The 24,674-nt window shown below is 47.3% G+C and overlaps 2 protein-coding genes across 4 annotated transcripts in view; one reads left to right on the forward strand and one right to left on the reverse strand.

The window, feature by feature from the left end:
- Pole (DNA polymerase epsilon, catalytic subunit) overlaps positions 1 to 10,930 on the forward strand; it is a 57,756-nt gene extending 46,826 nt beyond the window's left edge. Inside the window, exons 40-49 of the mRNA XM_052754845.1 lie at positions 823 to 996; positions 3,178 to 3,303; positions 4,644 to 4,776; positions 6,165 to 6,339; positions 7,509 to 7,640; positions 7,778 to 7,971; positions 9,261 to 9,461; positions 9,786 to 9,911; positions 10,493 to 10,582; positions 10,669 to 10,930. Coding sequence (XP_052610805.1) covers positions 823 to 996; positions 3,178 to 3,303; positions 4,644 to 4,776; positions 6,165 to 6,339; positions 7,509 to 7,640; positions 7,778 to 7,971; positions 9,261 to 9,461; positions 9,786 to 9,911; positions 10,493 to 10,582; positions 10,669 to 10,782 — 1,465 coding nt within the window. The 3' untranslated portion in view covers positions 10,783 to 10,930. The remainder of the gene's footprint in view (positions 1 to 822; positions 997 to 3,177; positions 3,304 to 4,643; positions 4,777 to 6,164; positions 6,340 to 7,508; positions 7,641 to 7,777; positions 7,972 to 9,260; positions 9,462 to 9,785; positions 9,912 to 10,492; positions 10,583 to 10,668) is intronic.
- Positions 10,931 to 13,566: 2,636 nt separating this feature from the next.
- P2rx2 (purinergic receptor P2X 2) lies at positions 13,567 to 17,490 on the reverse strand. Of its 3 annotated transcripts, XM_052754738.1 has the most exons (12): positions 17,029 to 17,490; positions 16,749 to 16,884; positions 16,582 to 16,653; positions 16,427 to 16,502; positions 16,222 to 16,318; positions 15,986 to 16,066; positions 15,739 to 15,877; positions 15,307 to 15,437; positions 15,061 to 15,154; positions 14,430 to 14,495; positions 14,273 to 14,350; positions 13,567 to 14,065 (listed from the first exon to the last, which is right to left on the reverse strand). In XM_052754738.1, exons 1-12 carry the CDS (start codon positions 17,202 to 17,204, stop codon positions 13,961 to 13,963), a joined length of 1,251 nt encoding a protein of 416 aa, XP_052610698.1. In that variant the 5' UTR covers positions 17,205 to 17,490; the 3' UTR covers positions 13,567 to 13,960. The 3 variants fall into 3 exon arrangements, with proteins under 3 accessions (XP_052610698.1, XP_052610699.1, XP_052610697.1); XM_052754739.1 differs by having other exon boundaries at positions 13,567 to 14,350; positions 16,749 to 16,920; XM_052754737.1 differs by having other exon boundaries at positions 13,567 to 14,350; positions 17,029 to 17,487.
- Between the last annotated feature and the right edge of the window lie 7,184 nt (positions 17,491 to 24,674).

Consider the following 24,674-nt stretch of genomic DNA (forward strand, 5'->3'; position numbering starts at 1 on the left):
TATGAGGTAGTCATTTCATGTCTGTGATTCTAGAACACATATTTCAGCCGTGTTGCCTCCAAATGAAAGGAAAAAAGGAATTGCTAAGGTAAGAAGTAGGCTAGGAGGACTGAGAGCAGAGTTGTGGCAGAAAAAAATGTTTCAACCCTGAGCAGTAGGTGAGGATCAGACACAGATGACAGAGACTACCAGTTGAGAGAAGTGGGTATTTGTACAGGAAGCCATAAAAGTGGCTGCAGCATCTTGTCTCAGATACTCTGTGGCTCCTCCATGATTCAAGTCCAGTCTGTGCTACCTGAGTGTTAAATGGTCCCAGGAACCACCCCTGCATCTCTCATTGGTGTCTAGAAAACCCAACTTGGGCTAGTCCCTGGTTCTTTACATGGAAGGCACATAATCAACTCTATGACTGTTCATTCCTACTCTTCTGATAGTGACACCCCACCCTATCTCAAAAAAAAAAAGGGGCATATACTATTTTTGCAAAGGACATGAGTTTAGTTCCCAAATCCCATGTTGAGTAGTATCTGATACCTTCTGGCTTCTATGGGCACCTGTACTCACTGTACATACTCTCACAGCTATAGGTAAGTTTTTAAAAATTAAAAAAGTCTTAAGGACAAAAGCCTATCATGTATCTTCTTGTCTAGGTGTGGTGAGCAAGTTAGGGAGTTATATAGAGGAAAGTGGTAAGGAAGTGAAGCCCACAAGTTATGGGACCAAGGAATGAAATTTAGACAAAGGCAGTTAGGGATTATGAGAAAGGACAGTGATGCCAGCAGCAGCATATGGTATTGGTCATCATCCTTTGCCATCTTTCAGGATCCTGAAGAGCATGGTAGTTGGCTGGGTAAAGGAGATCACACAGTACCACAATATCTATGCTGACAACCAGGTAATGCACTTCTACCGCTGGCTCCAGTCACCATGTTCTCTGCTCCATGACCCAGCCCTGCACCGGACACTACACAATATGATGAAGAAGCTCTTCTTGCAGTGAGTGTTCACCCCGGGCTGTGGGCTGAAGGGCACAAGTCAAGTGCCTATGGGAAGCATAGAGCCCAGGGCAGGCTTAGCTGCTATTGTGGCTCTGTGCATTCATCTTTCCAGAAAGCTAGGTAAAGCATCATGGTACTACTTCCTTTTTGTATTAATGTGTTCTCATGCACTTTGTTTGTTTTAGTAATGCACCTTGGCTGAGTGTAGTGGTCCATGCCTGTGAGTTCAAGGCCAGACTAGTCTACATAGTGAGTACCAGGCCAGCCAGGACTAATAGTGAGATCCTGTCTCAAAAACAAAAGGAAACATCTTAGACACTTAAGTGTGAATGTACCATACTAATGTACAATCAGCTATGTCTAGTGTTGTGATATTAGAAGTAATGAATGAGTCAACACTGGAAACATGGCTCCAGCAAGTGATTAGGTGCACTTGCTGCTCTTGCAGAGGACTTAGGTTCATTTCCCAGCATCTATGTGGTGGCTCACAACCATCCATAATGCCAATTCCAAGAGATCTGACACACTCTTCTGGGCTTCTGGCCTTTGCTGACACTGCACACATGCAGTATATTTAACATACATGCAAGCAAAACACTCCTAAAAATAAATCTAAAAAGAACGGCTTTCTTTTTTTTAAAGAGAGATTGTGAAGTTAGTTGGGTAGGGAGGTGGAGGAGGAGCTGGGAGAAGGGAAAGAGTATCAAAATACATTGTAGGAAATTCTTTTTGGTTTTTCCATTTTTCCATTTTCTCTATGTAGCCCTGGTTGTCCTGGAACTCATTCTGTAGACCAGTAGACCACACTGGCCTTAAACTCAGAGAACTGCCTGCCTCTTGGGGGCTAGGATTAAACGTGTTTGCCACCACCACTAGGCTGGCCTGTAAGAAATTCTTAGGATAAATAAAAACATCTTTTTAAAAAAGAACTTTTTGTTGTTGTTGTTTGTTTGTTTCAAGACAGTTTCTCTGTGTAGCCCTAGCTGTCCTAGAACTCTGTAGACCACGCTGGCCTCAAACTCACAGATCCTCCTGCCTCTGCCTCCCAAGTGCTGGGATTAAAGGTGTGTACCACCACCACCACCACTGGCTCACAACCAGTCTTTAAAAAAAAAAGGAAGGAAGGAAGGAAAGAAAAGAAAAGAAAAAACCTGAATGAAGATCATACATGGTGGCTATCTATTACCGTTTTTTCTGCTATTTTTCTGCCATGCTGGATATAACCAGAATCCCATCTAAAATCAGGGGAGGGGTCTTGCTCTGCCTTGGTGATTGCACCTGTAGTCACAGCTACTCAGGAAGCTGAGGCATGAGGATTGCCAGAGTTCTGAAGTTCAGGGTCAGGACTAGTAGTGAAGCCAGACCTCATCTGTTTTTATTTTGTTTTTTAGTATGTATGTTTTTAGCAGGTCTTTCTTTGGACTGCCAGCTCTCTAATAATGACATGGAGACTTTTTATTTAATTATTTAATTATGAAAGCTTGTTCCCAACTAGTTTTTAAAACTTAAAGTAACCAGTTTATATTAATGTATGTTCTGCCACGTGGCTTGTTACCTCTCCTCAGTAATGTACGTCCGTACATCTGACTTCCTCCTCATCTAGCTGGCAAATCTCTCACCTCAGATTCTTTCCCAGAGTTCCTACCTCTGCCCAGAAGTCCCACTTACCCTCTCCTGCCTAGCTGTTGGCCATTTAGCTCTTTATTAAACCAATGAGAAGGTGCCTTAGGCAGGTGAGGAAGGACAGAGACACATCTTGACACTGTACAAAGAGATTACCCCCAACATGTATGAGTGTTTTGCCTTCATGTATATCTTCATGTGTGTGTCTGGTACCCAGAGGGGCCAGAAAAAGTGTAACGGGTCCCCCAGAACTGGAGTTATAGATGGTTGTGAGCATCCATATAGGTGCTGGGAATCAAACCTGGGTCCTGTGGAAGAGGACCAAAACTCTTAACCATTTAGCCTTCTCTCCAGCCCCTAAACCTCATCTTAAAAGACAGAAATCTCTTCTTTATTGCTCTTGGGTCCTGAGTCTGCTCTTTTGCTCATTCTAAGTATAGTTAGGATACTTCTTGTTTCAGTATCACCATGGTTGTCTTCATGGTTTCTTTTCATATTTTCTGGCTTCATTTTCTACCAGGGCACCTCCTCCATTAATTATAAACTTACTCTACAGGCTCATTGCTGAGTTCAAACGGCTGGGGTCATCAGTCATCTATGCCAACTTCAATCGCATCATCCTCTGTACAAAGAAGCGCCGGATAGAGGATGCCCTCGCCTATGTGGAATATATCACCAACAGGTTAGTGTCGGGGACATCTTGTTGATGTAGCTGCCATGGCTTTGGAGAGATGCTTGAAGGGTAAGCATACACCAAGGGTCAAGCACTGCAGCATGAAGAAGTGGCAGCTTACATTATTGTTTACCTGTGGTGGACAACTCAGATATAAAGCATGTTGTTCAAGTCTGAAATAGTCAAGGAATACCTGCTGTTTATAAGACGGTTCTATAGAGCGCTGTTGCATAAAGGTCACATAAACTCTTCACAGATGGGGGCATGGGCACATGGGAGTGTTCTGATTCCAAGCAGTCAGTCATTTGGAGCTCTTAATTGCTGGACCCCATGTTGTAACTTTGGCTTCAGGCAGTGATCCCTGCTTAGACGAATCATACCCCCAAGTCTATTTGGGCCCAGAGGCTCCAATGTAAATAAGATAAAGTCTTCAGGTTTTGGGTTTTCTTTGGGGGGGGAGGGCAGTGGCCAGAGCAGAAGAGGTTATCAATCAGATCCTTGGAACTAGAGTTACAGGACTTTGTGAGCCACCCAATATGTACTCCAATTCTGATAGAACAATAAACATTAACAGCAAACACTCATATACATTAAGATAATTCTTTTTTTTTTTTAAAAAGAGAGCCAGGCGGCAGTGGCGCGTGCCTTTAATCCTGGCACTCAGGAGGCAGAGGCAGGCGGATCTCTGTGAGTTCGAGGCCAGCCTAGGCTACAGAGTGAGTTCCAGGAAAGGCTCCAAAGCTACACAGAGAAATCCTGTCTCGGGGGGGGGGGGGGGGGGGGGGGGGGGGGGGGGGGGGAGAAAGGGAGAGAGAGAATGAGAATATGTTTAGGATCTCCCAAGGGTGGGATTAGTGATAGAGGCCAACTTAGCTAGCGGTGGTAAGAATGAAGAAAACTGCCAGGGAGTAGTGGCACATGCCTTTAATCCCAGCACTTGGAAGGCATAGGCAGGCAGATCTTTGTGAGTTCGAGGCCAGCCTGGTCTACAGAGTGAGTTCCAGGACAGGCTCCAAACGCTACGCAGAGAAACCCTGTCTCGGAAAAAAAAATGAAGAAAACTTACAGGTGCTTACAGAAAGTAGGAAGCAATGTTGCCAGTGACGTGTTCCTGACCTAAGTTAGAGACAGTAGACCTTGGGCCTGCCCTGGCTTCCCTCTTGGTCACCTTCATTCCCCAGACAGCTGCTCCCAGGCAGCTTCTTCAGTATCCTAAAAGTTTGAGGGACTGTCTGAATCCACTTGATGTTCGCTTGTAAGTAAAAAAATGAGTGCATAGCTACAAAGGAAAAGGAAGAATAAGGAAAGCTGTGGTGTCACTTCAGTAGTTTGTGTCTGGCTTCTTGCAGCATCCATTCTAAAGAGATCTTCCATTCCCTGACAATCTCTTTCTCTCGATGCTGGGAATTTCTTCTCTGGATGGATCCATCCAACTATGGTGGAATCAAAGGAAAAGTTCCATCTAGTATTCACTATGGACAGGTAAGAGACCTGAGTCTGGTTCCACATATGTATGGGGCTACATTCACCTATGTGACAGGTACTGGGGCCTCTCATCAATAGTGGCAAAGACTCCATCCAGTTCATCAGCTTATAGGAAAAGTTGAAGGCATAGTGTTAGTCCTAGTATGGGCAAAGAGCTTTCCATGAGGCAGAAATTGGCAAAATTCATGGAAAAGGGAGGAAGGGGAGCCGTGGGGACACTGACAAAGTTAGAGGTGGCAAGAAAACAGACACCTTGAGAGCTGGAACAGCTCAGGCAGCCCAGGGTGTCTGGGCAGTAGTTCCAGGTGCTCACAGAGAGCTGGCAGTGCCCACTTTTTGCACAGGATGGGATTCAACATTAGTGGAGATGGAAATTCTGGCATCTACTTGCCCCCTCTGAGAATAACATACCACAAGGGGAAAAAGCAGGCAGAGTCAGTTCAGGGGAGGGATGCCAGTGCAGAGTTGTTAAAAGATGGGATCCAGAAGCTAGCAGGTGGATTTGGTGATGCACAGGTGTGAGCCATACCTGTGGGCGAATGGAGGTTGCAGCAAGGAGCCATGTGGGGCAAGAGGTTAGCATTTGTGTAATGGAGATACAGGTGATCACCTCATGCTAGAGTGGAGTACCCAGTGAGTAGGCTGAAACAACAGACCTTCACTCTCCATGGGGTCTTCACAGATAGCCGAAAAGGGAGGCACTGGCCAGCAGGAAGACTAGAAGCTGGGGTCTCCGTAAGGGAATCTGGGGGGACAAGGACAAGGCTTCCTTAGATACCATGTATCCAATGCCTGGACAGGAGCATTTTTCATTAGAGTTGGGATTAGGAGATAGACCTCATTGAGGGAAGAAAGGAAATGTGACCATCAGGATAATGGCATAGTGTTAGTGTCTGTGTGTAGAAGTGAATTCACCCTGGCAGGAACACAGACACCCAGTCAAGTTGGGTCTGTGGAAAAATTGTCACCAACTCTAGAAGAGGTTCTGCTTTGTGAGATGGATAGCTTAGGCTGGGTAGCTTAGGCTGGCCTTGAAATTCTCATCTCCAGTGACTCTGCCTTAGCATCCTGAATATGGAGCCACAGGTTCAAGGTACCACTCCCAGCTGAAGAAGAGATTGTTAAGTTCAGAGGAAGAAACTGGTCACTGGGAAGTTCTGGTTGGTTAGCCCTGTTGGGAGGGAGAGTTGGATAATTTTGAAGTGTCCCCTAGAAGTAAATGAGAATCACAACTCCCAGTCACCCTAGTGAGCTAGACATGCTCCATGAAGCACTGGTCTTGCAGTGTAAGAATCCAGGAGACTCAGGCTGGAGGAGTCCTGTCTACTGTGTCTTGTTACTATGTGTTGTTGCCATGGTGGAAGTAAGGGTTGTCTTTGTTACAGCAAGACTCCCAGGAAAAGGAGGAAACCAAGGATGAGGAAGATGAGGAAGAGGATGAGGAGGAAGAGGGTATGGAGGAATCTGAGGTTGAGGACCTACTGGAGAACAACTGGAACATTCTGCAGTTTTTGCCACAGGCAGCCTCTTGTCAGAGCTACTTCCTCATGATTGTTTCAGGTGAGTCAAGCTGAAGCTGGACAACCAGCTGAGTTATTGAAAATGGTTCTGGCTTCTTGGTGTGGAGAGGAAAATTGTCGGAAATTCCAGCTTGGTGGAGCTGCTGCTTTCTTTACCTGTTCCAGCATGGGGAACTGAGGACAGATGATGAAAGGGCTCTCGGTCTTCTCTCTAGGCCTCCTAAGCAGCTGCCCCTAAGAGTGTCCCAAAGGTGTTTCCCACTTTTACTCTAGTAGGTTCATGGCTAACATCCCTGGGAACATGTGTGTTAACACAGTAATGAGGCTGGCCTCTGGGGCTTCACTAACTAGAAAACTCTTATACCTTGAAAGTATTTGTAGACCTGGTTATCATGTTCAGTAAGCATAAGAATTAGACTGTTTTTATAATTCACTGCCACTCATTAAAACAGAAAAACTAGTGATGAGCATGGTCATTAGACTGTTGGTAGATAGACAGGACTTCTCACACACCCTACAGGTATGTACCAACAGTTGGTTTCATTTGTGAGTACGTATGTCTTTGTCTACTTCTTTTGAGTCTTCACCTTGCCAAGTAGTCTCAAGAAATATTCCAGGTTAGCCAGGTAGTGGTGGCATAATACCTTTAATGTCAGCACTCAGGAGGCAGAGGTAGGTGGATCTCTTGAGTTCGAGGCCAGTCTGGTCTACAGAGCAAGTTCCAGGAAAGCCAGAACTACACAGAGAAACCCTGTCTCAAAAAACCCAAAAAAGAAAGGAAGAAATATTCCAGGTATGTGGGTTCAGATTTTAGGATAGTTAGCATTTGCTGTTAAGGATCTATTTTCACATACAATCCTTGTTGTCCTATTTATTCACTTTTCTAGGGATGAATTCAGATATCAGCAAGTTCTTTTTTTGTTTGTTTGTTTGTTTGTTTTGTTTTTGTTTTTTCAAGACAAGGTTTTTCTGTATAGCCCTTACTGTTTTGCTACTTGCTCTGTAGACCAAGCTGGCCTCAAACTCAGAGTCTGTCTCCCGAGTGCTGGGCACTATAAGTTCCTTTCTTATATCCAGTTCTAACAATGACATTTCAGATGAGTATGTCTGACCATATGGCCAACCACAGGACTTCTTCACATTCTAGGGTATTTTTCAACACATCACTGACTCTGAGGTCCTGTGACCTATATCTACCTCTCTCTGCAGCATACATCGTGGCTGTGTACCATAGCATGAAGAATGAATTGAGACACAGTGTTCCAGGCAGTACCCCTGTGAAGAGGAAGGGGGCTAGCCAGTTCTCCCAAGAAGCTAAAGGGGCAGCTGGAGCCCTTCCTGGTGAGCATTCCCTGATCACAGAAGGATGCTGCTACGTGCCATGGCCTGACTTCTGTGTGCCTCAGATGGTACAGACAAATGGGTAAGAGATATCCACTACCAGCTGAATCTGCCCCTTAGTACTCTCTCTTTCTCAGGAATGGTCACCTTCTCTCAAGATTATGTGGCAAATGAGCTCACTCAGAGCTTCTTCACCATCACTCAGAAAATTCAGAAGAAAGTCACAGGCTCTCGGAACTCCACCGAGCCCTCAGAGATGTTCCCTGACCTCCCTGGTTCACACTTGCTGCTCAATAATCCTGCTCTGGAGTTCATCAAATATGTGTGCAAGGTGAGGGCAGTTTTAAATCCTTCAGTCATTCCATCAGGATTTGCTGGGTCCCTTTCACATGCAACCATTGTTGAGGCATTTGGGCTGAGGCATTATAGGAGAAGCCCCTCTGATAGCTCTAAGCCTGACAGTGAACCATAAGAGACTGGTCAATTCAGAGATGTACTTCCATGAGGTACTCGGAGGGACCTGGAACCAGGCCAGAGGCGCTGGAGTAGGAGAGATGGTATGCTGGAAAAGTTACAGCAAGTGGAAATGGAAGGAGTTCATGGATCACCTGCCTCCAGTGGGCCTGATGAGCCAGAGCAGACCTCTGAGACCAAATGAGGTGACAGAGCTTGTTTTCTGGGAAAGGCAGGCCAGCATGGTGAAATGATATTACCAGTGACCATGTGGGTCATTGCTCAAAGCACTTATTGTTCGCTGTGCCATCTGAGCGTCCCAGTGCTTCACTCTGAGGCTGAACCCTGAATATCAAATGACTACACCTTAGGGTTTAACATAGTGAGCTAGGAATGTTTCTTCTCCACAAATACACTTTGGACAGTCACTGACCCACCTTTCCCAGAAAACGAGCTGGGATGAACTGCACTTCGGGATCTGTCCATTTATAGTTCATCTTTGCAGTCTGTACAAGTTTCCTGTCTGAACATAAGGGTATCCAGTTCCAGAGCCTTTTTCCATTGAGGAATGTTTACACCTTTTTGGAAGCTTAATTGGACTGGGCATGATGGCTCACTCATGCAGTCCCAGCACTAGAGAAGGCTGAGGTAGGCAGGAGATCATAGTTTAAAGACAGCCTGTATAGAGTAAGACTCTTGTCAATAATAATAATAATAACAAAAAAAAAAACAACTTAATTTGCCTTATCTGTGCTTCTTTATTTTTGGATTCTGATTTTTTTCTATATTGATGAGTTCATCTGCTGGCACATGTAGAGGGTTTTGTGTCCTTTCTCATGGTGGTTAATGGCCTATGTCTTTGTCTGGTTTCAGTATTGGGGTGATGCTGACCTCCCAAGACAAGTTAGGTGTCCTCTCTCTTTTGTTTCTGGAAGGTGTTGTGTGGAATCAATGTTGCTTACCTGAAATGTTTAATATATTCATCAGTGAAGTCTCCACTCACTAACAGAGTTGCCACTATAGAGAACCAGTTCATCCTGAGGATTCCAGATGGGAATAGGAAGGGCTAAGATGATGCTGAGAAATGGTCTTAAAAGAGGTATTTGGTCCAGCCAAAGCAGCAGAAAGGCCTAGGAGCTACTTCATGATGGGCTGTGCTCACCATAGGTATTGTCCCTGGACACAAACATCACAAATCAGGTGAATAAGCTGAACCGAGACCTACTTCGCCTGGTAGACGTTGGTGAATTCTCTGAAGAGGCCCAGTTCAGAGACCCCTGCCACTCCTACGTGCTCCCTGAGGTGATTTGCCACAGCTGTAATTTCTGCCGAGACCTGGACCTGTGCAAAGATTCCTCCTTCTCTCAGGTGAGCTCAGCTGGTGATCAGAACCTCTAAATGTCCAAAGTGGTTGGGACATGTAGCCCAACCTGTAGTATCCAACCTACTGCCCCTTATGGATTAAAAATAGGCCACCCCCAAACCATTCCACTGTAACATGTTAGAAAATTGTTTTGAAAAGGTCTGATCAGCACAGAAAGGCTCAGGCAGCCAAGAGCAGTGATGGTTACCTTTGCCCCAGCACTCCTCTCTATGACATCTTCCCTTTACACCAGCCCAATATGCTATTGCCCAGGTGGACCATGGCTACCACTCACACTGACTTCTCAGCCTTCCTCCCCACTCTCCCAGGATGGGGCCATCCTGCCTCAGTGGCTCTGCTCCAATTGTCAGGCCCCCTACGACTCAGCTGCCATTGAGTCAGCCTTGATGGAAGTCCTGCAGAGAAAACTGATGGCCTTCACACTGCAGGACCTGGTGAGCTCCCCAGTCCACCCAGGAGTTTCCATACACTATCAGCATTCAGGGAAGCCAAGAGCATGCTTGGATCCTGAGTCTTGCCTCCAAGGGACGGCCCCAGGAGTCAGTCGTCATCCATGCACCCAGCCCACTAATTCTGTCCACATCTCTTGGTTCCTTCTGTGGGGACTTTCATCCATCCAGTGGAGGGAGGTAGACAGTAGACAGGAAACGGGGTCAGCGGTAGAGTGCAAGAACAGAGCAGGAAAGCTTTGGCAGCACTTTATGAGCACCTGAGCAAAGTCCATGGTTATATCCTTGGGCAACTGTTGGGACAGAGCCAGCTGGGACATAGAACATCCCCAGGCCTTGGTAATCTAGCTTGGGAATACCCACAGCAAGGAGGAAGGAGCTGGTAAGATTTGAATAAATCTTGAATTTCATCAAGGCACTGAGTCCTGATGTGACTTCAGTAGGGAAATAAACTTACCAATGGGTTCATGAAGGTATCCCTCTTCAACAAGGCTGAAAAGCTACAGATAGGATCCAGTGTGATAATGGTTTGAGCCAAGATCAGTGGTTCTGCTTCCTTGTTTTAGGTATGCCTGAAGTGCCGTGGTATGAAAGAGACCCATATGCCTGTGTACTGCAGTTGTGCCGGGGACTTTGTTCTCACCATCCACACTGAGGTGGGCCATTCTCACAGACACACAGGGTTATTTGCCCCTCCTATCTGAGTAGAACCCAGAGTCATTGTGTCTCTTTGCTCCTACAGGTCTTCATGGAACAGATTAGAATCTTCCAGAATATTGCCAAGCACTACAGTATGTCATACCTCCAGGAGACCATAGAATGGCTGCTACAAACAAGCCCTTTATCAAACTGTTAGCAAGCCTAGGCATAAGACAAGGTACCTTAATGCCTGCTCCAGATGGCTGAACCACTGACCACCTGACTTTTCCAAACTCGTAACTACAGTCCAGGAAAACCAGAGAGAATACTTTCAGAGAGCTTCAAGGTGTCATAAACAAGCAGGAGTAGGGAATGACTCTGTCCTCAACTGCCTGCTAAATAAACATGTTTTGAAGCTTCTACTTTGTGCTTCCATAACAGCTCTTTCTTTTGCCTCCTATTTACTGAGATAGGTTCTGAGATGAGGTGAGGGGGTGTGGGCAGAGAGGATGCAGTAGCTGGTACAGAGCCCTGACCATAACAGAGTCTTGCTTATTTTCAGACAAATGGACCTTTCACTCACTTCATGGAAGTAGAATTTGAGCTGCTTTCTGGGAAATCCAGGTCCTAAACATGTGGAGACCCAAGGTTTTTGCTTCAGAGCAAAGTCTGAGGAGGGTTGTCACCCAGTGTCTTGAGTGAGACCTGGGGCTCTGTCCCAAGATGGGCTGAGATGAGCCTGAAAGGTAGAACATCGCTGACCTACCTAGTCTCTGCGGAAAACCCACTCTTTGTCCACTGAGACTATAGCAAGGACCTTATAAGCCTGAAGCCCACAAGCAAAGGGTTTTTAAGTGACATTTATCATAAACTTGAACACCCTGTATAAGACATAGATTTTTTTAAGAAATACCTTCTCACATGCAAGATTTTAGGCTGAACTGTTGAGGGAAGGAGGAAATGAGGGAAAGCATTCATGTGAGGTTTCAGAGAGATCTGTTGAGGGCTTGTACTCGGTCACCACTTGTTCCTCAGGACATCAGAGACCTGGAACACTGAAGCTGGCACCCTCTTAAAGGGCTTAATCTCCAGACTTTTTTTTTTTTTTTTTTTTTTTTTTTGGTTTTTTGAGACAGGGTTTCTCTGTGTAGCTTTGCGCCTTTCCTGGGACTTACTTGGTAGCCCAGGCTGGCCTCGAACTCACAGAGATCCACCTGCCTCTGCCTCCCGAGTGCTGGGATTAAAGGCATGCGCCACCACCGCCTGGCTTTCTCCAGACTTTTTAAGAATGTGATGCCCAGCCAGGCGGTGGTGGCACATGCCTTTAATCCCAGCACTTGGGAGGCAAAGCCAGGCGAATCTCTGAGTTCGAGGCCAGCCTGGTCTACAAAGTGAGTTCTAGGACAGGCTCCAAAGCTACACAGAGAAACCCTATCTCAAAAAAAAAAAAAAAAAAAAAAAAAAAGATGCCCTCAGCACTGCAAAGTTGTGGCATAAGTAGCTGTTCTCACCTCCTACTCTACTGATATTGACCCATCTACTCGATGAACAGAGCCTTTCATTAATCTCAGAAAATAAGAGAACTCGTGCATCTCACTGAGCTAAATGCAGCCCCTGTCTACTGCTGCTTTCTGGCCCAAGCCAGTTTACCAGGGCAGTGACCAAAGTGTCAAACTCAGAAACCCAAAATAATAGCCACAGTGGGGTGGGAAACCCGACCGAACTTAGGTGTATGAATATTTTGCCTGAATGTATGTGTATGCACCATGTGTATGCCTGGTACCCGCAGAGGTCAGAAAAAAGCATTGGTTCCCCTGGAACTGGAGTTATAGATGGTAATGAGCCACCATGTGGGTGCTGGGAACCGAATTCCATCCTCTGAAAGAGCAGTAAGTGATCCTAACTGCTTAGCCACCTCTCTAGCTCCCTACAGTTTCCACTTCTTAGCTTACTATTTTGTATTTGCACTGGGAGCCTCAGTCTCTGAAAGGAAAGTTTAATATCTATCATCTGTCCATCAGGAACTAGTCTAAACCTTGATGAGCTCAGACTGTCTGTAGGGAGAAACCTGATACCTACTTGATCTTCCCTGTTTGGAATGTGGACTGAGTTGGCAGTGCTGGGACCTTCTGAATGGAAATCAAATCAAATTAGGAAGATGAGGGGAGGAGGGAGATGGTTAACTATGCTTCCTGGATCTCTGGGCCTAAAAGGCATTGGCTTGTCTCCCAGCAGAGCCATCCTATAGCAACACAGGGTAGGTCACAGCAATCATAGATACCACTCAGCCTGGGTTCACTCGGAGGTCAGTTTAGGGATTCTGAAATAGAAAACTGCATCTCTGGCCCTGGTTGTTAAGCTGTAGCTAGAGACCCAGCTGGAAAGGGCAGTTTGTCTAAAACTATTAACTGGACATCTTATAACTAAACATGGAGGAAGTTAAACATATTTGGTGGCCTGTGGAGTCCATGACCAAGGAAGGGAAGGTTCTGGGGTTATTGAGAGCTAGTGTCCTTCTAAGCATCCTATAAACACTTGGTGTGACAACTAGAGACACACACAAGCATGCAATCTTCAGGTAATGTGGGCAGAAACTGAAGGGTCTCCTTCCTAGCCACTTGACTACTTAGTGTGCTTGTCTGAGCTGGGATACCTTTCTGGTGGCATTCAGCATAGACCAGGGAACCAAGATCCAGGCTCCCAACAGGCTTTGCCCAGCCAGTCACTCCACTAACAGCAAAGATGCAATAACTAGATTACCCCAGGCCCTGATATTAGTGCTGGCTTTGTCCTCTACCTATACTCACTGTCCTCACCCCGTCAGGGATTCTGAATATAGCTTTGGTCCCCTTGGCAGGTGTAGCTGTAATCTAAACCTAGGCTGGTTAACCAACCTAGAAATGTAGGTAAACTCAAGAGTGCAGAGCCCCTGGGAAGGGGACTGACTCTCGTGCCTTATATTCCTGAGTCCACAGCTACTCTCAAAGAATTGAGGCCAGAAAGCTTCTCATCACTGGTTTATTGGTCTCAGCATAGTATGACTTCTAAAGGAGGGCTTAGAATTATACAACAGAAGGACTTAGCTCTGATTTTGGGTCCCAGAAGGCTGTACAAAAGTATGACAGGTGGTCAAGGAAGGGGGCTAAGGGGCCCTATGAGGAGTTTCGTTGGTAAAGGAGATGGCAAAAACCCAGTTCTCCCCTAAGCCTTAGGGAGAGGAAGAATGTAAGCCTGGGCCAGAGCAAGGCTCTGTCCTCTTGCACAGGCGTCTCTTGTTTCCCAGTCACATAGACATGCTTGGCTACTGCAGAGTGCAGATCCTCCCTAGGGCTGCCAAAGCAGCTGAGGCCATCCCTGCCCTCCAGATCCAGGTCTGCGGCTTAGTGAGGCTGAGATCAGAGTTGAGCCAAACCTTTGGGGTCCGTGGATGTGGGGTCCTGTTGGGCGGGCTCAGGGACAGGAAGCCTTTGTCCCACATGCTGGTCAAGAGTGTCCACCACCTGCTCAGTCAGAGCAGAGATGGAACAAGGCCGAGGAAGCTGGACAGCCAGTGGTAGCTTTGCCCCTTCTCCCAAAGTTGGCCCTCCACCTGATGGAGGGCTAGGCGGCTGATCCTGGGAGTAGTGACTAGGTGGGGGAGGGACCTGGCCCAAGACAAGGGCAAGGGTCACAGGCCAGCTAGTTGAGGTATGCCTTGGAGTACGCACCTTGTCGAACTTCTTATGGCTATAGAGCTTGTTTTTGTTCATGAATGTTAGCAAAATCCAGTCACACAGAAAGGAGCCCTGCAGTCAGCAGACACCACTGGGTAAGGGCATATCAGACACTCCCTAACCCACCCAGGCCCCCAGGTGCATCTCTTACCACCCCGATGGAGGTCAGAGCAGTGGCCAGATTGATGATGGTAGGAATGAGACTGAATTTTCCTGCCTGTAGAAAACAAACTTGCATTTAGTTAGACCTTCATCATAGGCTGCTGTGGCAGAAGGGTGGTGATATATTGTGTACCCTAATAAAATTTGCCTGAAGACCAGAGAACAGAGCCAGCCACTAGATCAAACATAGATGCCAGGCAGTGGTGGCACACACTTTTAATCCTAGCACTTGGGAGGCAGAGATCCATCTGGATCTCTGTGAGTTCAAAGCTACCCTGGACTACATGAGATTGACTCAGTCTAGGAGAGAAACAGAGCCAGGCTGTGGTGGCACACACCTTTAATCCCAGCACTTGAGATCTCATGCCTTTGCTTGGGAAACACACATGCCTTTAATCCCAGGAAGTGATGGCTGGGTGGAGAAAGGTAGGTATATAAGGCGTGAAGCAACAAGGCTTTTTCAGGCTGAGGAGTCCTAGAAGAGGTGGCTTGTTCCTTTGTCTCTCTGATCTTCAGGCAAATTTTATTAGGATACACAATATATCACCACAGTGGGATGATGTAAGGGACATGGAGCTAGGCCAGCTCAGGCTTAGGTGGAACTCTTCAGCTCTGTGTACCTGCCCATGCACGATAACATCGATTCGGATCCCATAGGCTTTGATGAGAGTTCGACTGGTGGTGGTGCCGTTTATCTTGTAATACTTGGCAAACCTAGGGTTGGGTAAACCAAAAGCAGTGTCCAAGCAGTCAGACTGAATGTGCACACTCATCTTCCTCTCTTTAGGACCACTTCAGATGGAACTATAGTCAAAGCAGACACCACTGTCTACGATGTGGACCCAAGCATTCAGAGAACGAGGTACCTGAAGTTGTAGCCTGAGGAAGCAGGGTCATACTTGGGGTCAAGCCTCCGGAAAGAGTATTTGGGGTTGCACTCTGATTCAGACAAGTCCAGGTCACAGTCCCAGTTGATGATGACGCCAATGACACCACCCTGCAGAAAAATGAGCCAAGGAGCATTGAGGGGCATAGAGCAGAAAACCCTCAAAGGGAGACAGTTCAGCTCAGAGCCAAAGGTTCAGGGAACAAGTGAGTGTATGGTATAATGAGGTACTAGCACTAGCCGTGGGACCAGGTGTCAATAATTGAGCAGGTGCATTCACAGACCATGATCACATTTCTCCCTTCTGCCTAAACAGAGCCAAGGCTGGCCAAGAGAAGGTGCAACTAACTGCAGCAAAACCCTCGTGGGTAGCAGATGCCAGCACCCACACTGTCCCCACACCCTCCCTCACCTTGTGTGCCAGTTCTGTGAAGTTCTCCCCTGCCTGCTCTACAATGAAGCCTAGCTTGAAGATGGGACAGTATGGGTCAGAGTCCTCATCAAACGTGCAGTGCTTCAGGTAGTCTATCTTCTGGCTTGCGATGTTGCCCCTAAGGAGTGGCAGAAGACAGACCTGTACTCTAAACTCCTGGTTCCCAACACACGCTTCCACACTGCCTGGGCACTGTATTTGATATTACTCTGCCTCTCAGACTCACTTGGAGAACTTGAACTTGGGGTAGTGGATGTTGTTCTTGATGAGGATGGTGAAATTTGGTGCCATTTTACCCAGAAAGTGGCTGCAAAGGTACAGACAGGGTTTAGTCTCCCTTCCCCCAAAGCCCAAGGGAGGGGGACACACTGTCCCTCTCCCTCCACTCCCCACCCCAGCTTGTCTGATCTTCATCAGTAAGGACAAAAGAAACTAGCAGTGAAGTCTGTGGACCCTGCATACTTGTCCGAAGTTCCGTCTTCCACCGGGCACCAGGCTGACACCTCGCAGGTCTTGGAGTCCCCATGGTAATAGGGTACACAGTGCCCTGTCCGAATCCCTGCAGAGCAAACACTGATTAAGCAGCTGAGGTCAGTGCTAACACTGCCCCCACCAAACCCCCCCGCGCGGGCGCCTGCCTTCCCCACTGTCCCTGGTGCACACTGACCATTGCCTTGCATGTCCAGCTGCCCGGCGATGCAGTCGTCATCTGAATGGCAGGTGGAACTGTGCACCTTCATGCTCTAGAGTTGAGACTACAGGTCAGAGGGCAGACTCTGTAACTGGCCAAGGGTTTCCCAGGCCACCCTCGACCCGCCTCACCTCTGGGCATGTTCCCAGGGTCTGGGAAGGGGTGACCTCGATCCTGGTGATGATGCTGACCACACTGCCCCCCTGGGTGCAGAAATAAAAGCGCGGTGGGCGGGTCAGCTCACTCAGACTAGTCACACCACTGAGGAGCTTCGGGCCTGGGGCAGGAAGCGCCGCACCTCCGGGGGCTTTACGTATTCCTCAACGTCCCACACTTTGTGCTCCGATATGGTGATCCCCTTGACTTTGGTGATGATGGAGCTCTCCGGACCTGTCTCGCTGTCCTGGTAGCTTTTCTGCACGATGAACACGTACCTGCGGGACAGGGCGGTGCCGGCTCCGGAGGCAACCCTGGAGAGAGCAGGGCGTCCCTCTCCTGGGGCCCTAAGGGCTCCCGCGCATGCCCCCAGCTAAGGATCCCCTTCCGCCCGATTGCCCACCGTGCCCCGGCCCGCGCACCACACGAAGTAAAGCAGGATGAGCAACTGCACCATGCGGTGCACGAACCCCAGGCGCCGGTTCCGCACCACGATCACCTTGGGCGTCTCGTAGTCCCAGAACGCGGACCAGCAACCCCGGGCCAAGCGCCGGACCATGGCGGCCCCTGCGGGAAGCCGGGGCTGTGCAGCGGCCATGGCCCAAGCAGCTCAGTCCACCAGAGCTGCCTGAGGGCCTCGCACCCGCTGCTCTCCTGGGCAAGCCGGGGGGTGTGGCCTCGCGCCCCGCCCATTGTGACAGTAGCAGTCTAGTCCTTTTTCAAAGCTGATGGAGTTATGTATACCCGTCTCCCTGAAAGCTGCAGGTGCAGTCGGGTGCGGCTTAGAATGCATTCTGGTGGTTGGTGGGTCGCAAGTCCAACTTGATGCCAAGGAGGGCGGAGAGGCCAGGCCAGCCAAGAGAGGCCGGGGTAGGCGCCTAGAGAGCTCCAGGAAGAGCGCCACATTGGGAGAGTGCAGCCCTGTCTTGCTAGCTCCACATTTGAGGCTCAGGACAGGAGCCACAGGGGAAGGGGGGCTGACGGCGTAGCACTGTGCTGTAATTCCTTTTCCCACCCCCAAACCAAAATTGTTTCTTGGTAACTGATTAGGTCTCCCCTGAGCCCAGGTTATTTGAAGCAATACCAGACATCTTAGTATGTCACAGAGAGATGATTTTAAGCCGTCTTCTTTTATGGAAATAAGATGCACTTAGCATATAAACAATCCAGTGGGTGTAGTCCATGCTGAATGTTGTGCAGTTCCCTTCACTGGACAACACAAAACATGTTCTCCACCCCAAAAATAAAACCTCTACCCTTGAAGCAGCTATTCCTGTTCCCCATCCTAAACTCTCATGTCTCAGGATTTTTCTGTGACATACAACATGTGCTAACTTTATCATGTGCTAGTACTTCAGGGTGAGGCCAGAAATAATTCCATCCTATTGGAAGACCTGGGCCATCTCTTTGTTGTTGTTAATAGCACAGTTGCGGAAGCATGTGCATATTTGAACTGTTTGATTAAATCTGACCAGTGCCTGATTAGCAAAGGCAATCTAATTTAGAACAAACAGCTGAATGCATAATTTTAGAGAATGTTTTGTAACAAAAGGCTGGGTCTTAGTCTATCTCAGACCATTAATTCAAGCTGAAATCATCAAGCTGAATACACCCTCCTGTTTTCTACCAAGGACCTCCACTGATCTTGGTGCCATGATTTGCGAGTCATCCTTTCTCAGCTAAAGCCTGATTTAATTTGCCTAAAGCTAAGCACGGTGGTGCAAAACCAGGAATCCCACCACTTGGGAGACTGAGACAGAAGGATAGTAAGTACCTGATACATAGTCAGTCATAAAGAAGTAACAAGGAATGCTGGAGCTATACCTCAGGGTATCTTAGTGGTGGAGCACTTGCCACATGTTTGTGAGCCCCTGGGTTCGGTCTCCAACCCTGTCCCCTGAGACACACACACACACACACACACACACACACACAAATGCAAAAAATTTCAAGTGAATGAACAGCCCACACATTCTAGAACAGACAGAAGCATTGATAAATGAGAACAACACGAGACTATTATTCAGAGGTGGAGTCAGCACCAGACACAGGTGCCTGACAGTGGAATCCTGGGAGCTGAGAAAGGAAGACTCTAGGTGCCTACAGAGTTGCCCTTGGGAGGGGTGGCCATCAAAGAGCCAGTGTCCTACATACCTACTAGGAGCGTGGCTAGTCCTGGAACAGAGGCAAACAGCAGGGAAGTTGTGGTGGTAGGCCAGGTCCATGCATAGATGTCCTGTGCTGAGGGTGGGGCAGGAAGCTGGAAGCAGAGGCAAGTGGAGCTACCGCTCAGAGACTGGAGGGCTGTTTCCTTGGATAACCTATAACCTCTGCTTCAAGGCTGACGTCTGTTCTGGAAACTGCAGTTTGGCTGGTCTCGCTCTGCACAGAGGAGCAAGTGGATCCGAGGCAAGGAGGTAGGACCACTGGGTACTCAGCACTACCAAAGACTCCTCTCTTTCCCCAGGAAAAAGTCATATTAGTCTGTCCTGGATGGGTGGAACCTGACAGGAAAGAGAGATAGTATAGTTTCTGGTCTACCCAGCGGTTGCAATCATCTCTTTTCCCTCAAAACAGAGTGAAAAGTTAATTGTATAATGGCTTCTTCTAGGGCAATGCACAGCCTGAAAAACCCGTTTTGTACAATATGGAATAACTTAGAGTAGGGTGTAGCCTGATCTCAAAGGTCCCTGGAAAGCTCTCCATCCCCCACAGAGCATCTCTTCCCATTAAACACCACCTTTCTAGGCCCTGGCACCACTCTACCATCTGTCTTGATGGAGTTGATGACTCCAGGGCCCTCACATAAGTGGGGTCATACAGTATTCGCCCTTCTGTGACTACCTGATTTATTCAGCATGGTGTCCTCAAGGCTTTCCTGTTGTGGTGTGTATGGATAGAACACATCCATTTTTTTTTTGAGACAAGATTTCTCTGTGTAACTTTGGTCTGTCCTGGATCTTGCTTTGTAGACCAGGCTGGCCTCGAACTCACAGAGATTCACCTGCTCTGCCTCCTGAGTGCTGGGATTAAAGGTGTGTGCCACCACTGCCCAGCCTCATTTATCCTTGTATCTATCAGTAGTCCGTTGTGATCAGTGTTGTGAACAGTGGTGATCTGTGACCTTTATACCAGGCTTCTCATGACAATAACAGAATGTTCTCGGGCCATGTGAGGTATATCCTGCCCAACTTGGAAACTGGGCCTGTGAACTTGTCAGGACTTATAAGAAAGTTTGAGGCTTAAAAACAAAAATCTTTTCCTGGTTTCAAGCATGAAATGAACATAGCAAGTTGGAAATTCAAAGGTATTCAGTTTTGTGTGGCTCAGTTTATAATATATGAAGGCTATTAAGCTATATGGAATGAATGCTTGCTGAATTTGAACCTTGGCTGGGGAAATGCTAGTGCCCCCAAGTACCTGGTGACAAGGGGCATCTGGGACTCTTGACTTGCTATGAAGAAAGCAAGAGTGAATTCAGGCCCTTTCCACCCTTCTATAAGTTCTTCAACTCAGGCACTCAAAACAGGATCAAGTCTGGGAATTGGAAGGAGACCACAGCCAGCAGTCAGTTCCACTCCTGTGGCTGGCAGATTCAACCATAGGCAGTGACAGGGGACAGGGAAGAAGAGAGCCAGTGGTCAGCATGGGGGTGTCACATGACTAACAAGAAGTACAATTGGTCTTGAATTGGAAGAGTAAATAAAAACTATGGGAGCTGGAGCTGGAGAGTTGGCTCAGCAGTTAAGAGCACTTATTGCTCTTCCAGAAAACCCAGGTTTAGTTCCCAGCACCTACATGGTGGCTCACAATCATTCATAATTCCAGTTCCAGGGATCTTATGCTTTCTCTGCATACATGCATGCAGGCAAAACAAAACACGTAAAAATAAATCGATCTTTAAAAACAAAAACATGGAAGCTGAGATCTGATGGAGAATTGGCCTTCTGGAATGGATGGTGAGAGGCTGTGGTTGGCTCGCTCCCCCAGGGTGCCTCAGGCTGTGGTCACAGCTTTGCGTTGTGTTGGGTTGTTGTTGATTTGTACATATGTGTGTATGTTCATGTGTGTGCATGCCTGTGGAAGCCAGAGGATAACTTTGCGTGTGTCTTCCACTGCTTTGAGATAGTCTCTCATTAGTCTAGCACTCATCAATTAGGCTAGTCTGGCTAGCCAGCAGGCTCTAAGGATCCTCCCCACCACTGCCCCTTGCTTTATTTTTATATTTATTTTAAATATGTATAATTAAATATATATTTGTGTGTGTGGATGTTTCTATTGCATGTATGAATGTGTACCATGTGTATGCCTGTTGCCTGCGGAGGCCAGAGTGGGCAGAGGATCCCCTGAAACTGGAGTTACAGATGGTTGTGAGCCACTATATGGGTGCTGGGAACTGAACACATGAAAGAGCAGCACATGCTCTTAACTACTGAGCCATACCTCCAGCACCCCCTTTTTTTTAAAAAAAATGTATTTTATTTATTCTGTGTACCTATGTGTGGTGGGGGGCTTGTGTGGAAATCAGAGGACAACATGTGGGAATCAGTTCTCCTCTCCCACCATGTGGGTCCTGGGGATCAAACTCAGGTCATGGGCTTGGAGGCAAGAACCTTCACTGTTGCTCGAATTTCTAAAGGTCTCATAATAAAAACCCAGAGCCAGATATTGGGGTAAATGCTGGAAGATCAGAAAGACAAAGGAACAAGCCACTACCACATCTTACCTCTAGGACTCCTCAGCCTGAAAAGCCTCTAGTTCCTGTCTCCTCACACCTTAGATGCCTTTCTCTGCCCAGTCATATCATTTCTTGTCTCAACTTTCCTATGCAGGGATTAAAGGTGTGTGCCACCACCGCCTGGCTCTGTTTTGTCTCCTAGACTGAGTCAATCTCATGTAGTCCAGGGTGGCTTTGAACTCACAGAGATCCAGACAGATCTCTGCCTCCCAAATGCTAGGATTAAAGGTGTGTGCCACCACTGCCTGGTCTCTATGTTTAATCTAGTGGCTGGCTCTGTTCTCTGGTCTTCAGGCAAATTTTATTAGGGTACACAATATATCACCACACTTCACCTGCCGAGCCGCTTCACCAGCCCTCACCTGGCTTTTTCACATCAAGTCTAGGGATTTAACTGAGGTCTTCGTAAGCAGCACAAGCTCTTTGTGGAGAGAGCCATCTTCCCAGTCTCATAGCACTGCTGCTTTTTCAAATTTTTTATTTTATTTTTGATTGTGTATACTTAACTGTATCTGTGTATGTGTTCATATGAGTGTAAGTATCCAAGAGGCTCAGAAGAAGGTATTGGATCTCATCTGGAGTTCTAGGTGGTTGTGAACTGCCTGATGTGGGTGCTGGGAACCGAACTTGGGTCCTCTGCAAAAGCAGCCAGCACTCTTCCCTGCCGACCATCTCTCCAGCCCCACGATTGTTTTTATACACAGGCTGGCCTGTAGAGCTTGTTTCACAGGACCAGAAAGCTTCTTGGAGGAGATATGAAACATTGTGGAATCAGTAGTTACTCTGTGAACCCTAACAAGATAAAGCCAGGACGTGGTGAAGAAAGGGCTCTCTTTCACACTGCCTGGTGGCAGTCATCTCCAAAGCCTCCACCAGGACCACCAGCTTGCCTAGAGGTTCCTACAGACTCATACACAGGCCTGAACCATGGAGGAAGGTTGTTAGTCATGTAGTCAGAGAACATGTAGTGACTGTTCCAGAGCTGGGAATGGTGGTGCAAATCTCTAATCCTAGTACTAGATAGGAGGCAGAGGCAATCATATCTTTGTTAGTTCAAGGTTAACCTGGTCTACATATCAAGTTCCAGGCCAGCCAGGGTTGCACAGTGAGAACTTGTCTCAAAAAAAAAAAAAAAAAACTATAAAAAAGTCATTGTTAGGGAGAGGGGACTCATTGTTTCAACATGTCTGATATAATCCTCCTCAGTTTTGTCTTTAAAATCTTCCACACGTGGCTGGAGAGATGGCTCAATGGGGGGAATGGGGGGCACAAACCTGAGTTTGATCCCTGTAACCCACATGGTGGAAGGAGAGAACTGACTTCACAAAAATTACCCTCTGACCTCCACATATATAAAATACACACAACAAATAAATAAATTTCCATGCACTTGGACCTCCAGGAGTATACCCACAGTTTATTAGGACACGTGTATTCCCAGTGTAGTGCTGTCCATTCCAAATAATGCCAGTGTTTTTTGGAGGGTCTTTATTGTTTTGCGTTTTGGTTTCTGTTTTGGAGATAGATTATTACTAGGTAGCCATGGATGTCTTGGAACTCCCTATCTAGACTATGTAGACCAGGCTAGTCTCAAAGTCACAGAGATCTGCCTGCTTCTGCCTCTAGAGTGCTAGGATTAAAGGTATACGCCATGACGCCCAGCCTGTCTGAGTATCTTTGACAGAGGGTCTACTACTGAAATAAGACCACAGGATGCTGACCATGAGCCACAGCTGGAAGGAACAACCCCCAGAGCTTCTGGAAGGAACCAGCCCTGCTGATGCCTCGATTGCATATGGGCTTCTGGCTCCAGAACTGTCAGAGAGTAAATCCTGTTGTTCCAAGCCAAAAATGAAAAGTGTTTCTTGGTGTCCAATGTGAAGATACTTGGCAACCTCATATCAAAAGAGAACTTTGAGGCTGGGCATGGTGGTACATGCCTTTAATCCCAACACTTGTTAGGGAGAAGCTGAGTTTAAAGCCAGCCTGGTCTACGTAGAGAGTTCCGTAACAGTCATACATAGAGAGACTCTGTCCTAACGCTCACCCCCAAAGAGAGAACCTTGAGAAAAATGAACATGGCAGAGTTTATTGGAGCAAAAAGAGACTCAGGGTTGAATAGCATGCAGAACCATGAAGGATGATGGTTGGGAAGTAGGCAATGTGAGGCTTGTAAATAAATACAGGTTCACTTAACTGCTGGGCTTTTGGGGTGGGGAGCGGGAAGCGTTTCAAACTTCTGTCACACACAAAGCAAAGTGATGTACTCTTTTAAAAATGGATTTTAGAAGAGGAAGTGGTCAGTCCTTTTAGTAAGCCTTTCTTTCACTGGGTCCTTGTCTTTTTTCTTCCTTTTTTTCTTTCTCCTTCATCTCCTTCCCCTTTCTTCTTCTTCCTCTTTCTTTTTTAGTGCAGATCAAAACAGGACTCTGCCTTTAGACTGCGATTCTCTCTTCCAAAACCAGTGAACCAGACTCTTTTTTCCCCCCAAGACAGGGTTTCTCTGTGTAGCTTTGCATCTTTCCTGGAACTCACTCTGTAGCCCAGGCTGGTCTCAAACTCACAGAGATCCACCTGCCTCTGCCTTCTGAGTGCTGGGATTAAAGGCGTGCACCACAACCACCCGGCTTGAACCAGACTCTTGAATGAAATGTTCCAATGCAGTGAGCTGTGGTTTATTGTAGATACCTATAACTGACGTTAAGGAACCCCAAACTCAAACCATGTGTCCCGCTGATTTGTTGAGGAAACTCTTTGCTGAGATGCTTTTCTGGTTGGCTTCGTCCTCAGAGAAGCACTCGGTGGGCAGAAAGGTGATTTTTGGATATCATTTGGGCAGAGTAGATTTTATACAATTTGTACAGCAGGTGCTCAGTGGAAATGCCAAGCTTGTGGCATGGAACAGAGTGCTGGAAGAAACCAGAGCCCCTGTACCTCCCCAGTCCTGCTCCGTTTCCCAGTGTCCCTAGTCTCTCTTCCTGTCCCCAGTTTAGGAGTCAAAGAGGAAGGAGAGAATGCCCCAGAGCTAGCCTAACTGTGTAGGGAAATTCCCACTTCTTCATGAGCCTCAGAGAATGGGTTCCCTGTCCTCCTGATGCTCCAATCTGTGTCTGTTTCTGGGCTCAGGTCTTCCATTCTGTAGTCCCAGCACACCATCAGGGCCAGTCCAGAACAAGCAGCAGAATGGGGGATGCTAGCTAGAGAACAATATCTAAACTTCAACTTCTTATTCCAACAGGATTCCTTGTGCCTTCAAGCAGTCTGGGAAGTAAAAATAAAAACAAGAACAAAACCACCACCACCACTGCACACACACACACACACACACAC

This window comes from Peromyscus californicus, unplaced genomic scaffold (assembly GCF_007827085.1).
Source record: "Peromyscus californicus insignis strain IS unplaced genomic scaffold, ASM782708v3 Scaffold_2__1_contigs__length_46816999, whole genome shotgun sequence".
NCBI classification, from domain to species: Eukaryota; Metazoa; Chordata; class Mammalia; order Rodentia; family Cricetidae; genus Peromyscus; species Peromyscus californicus.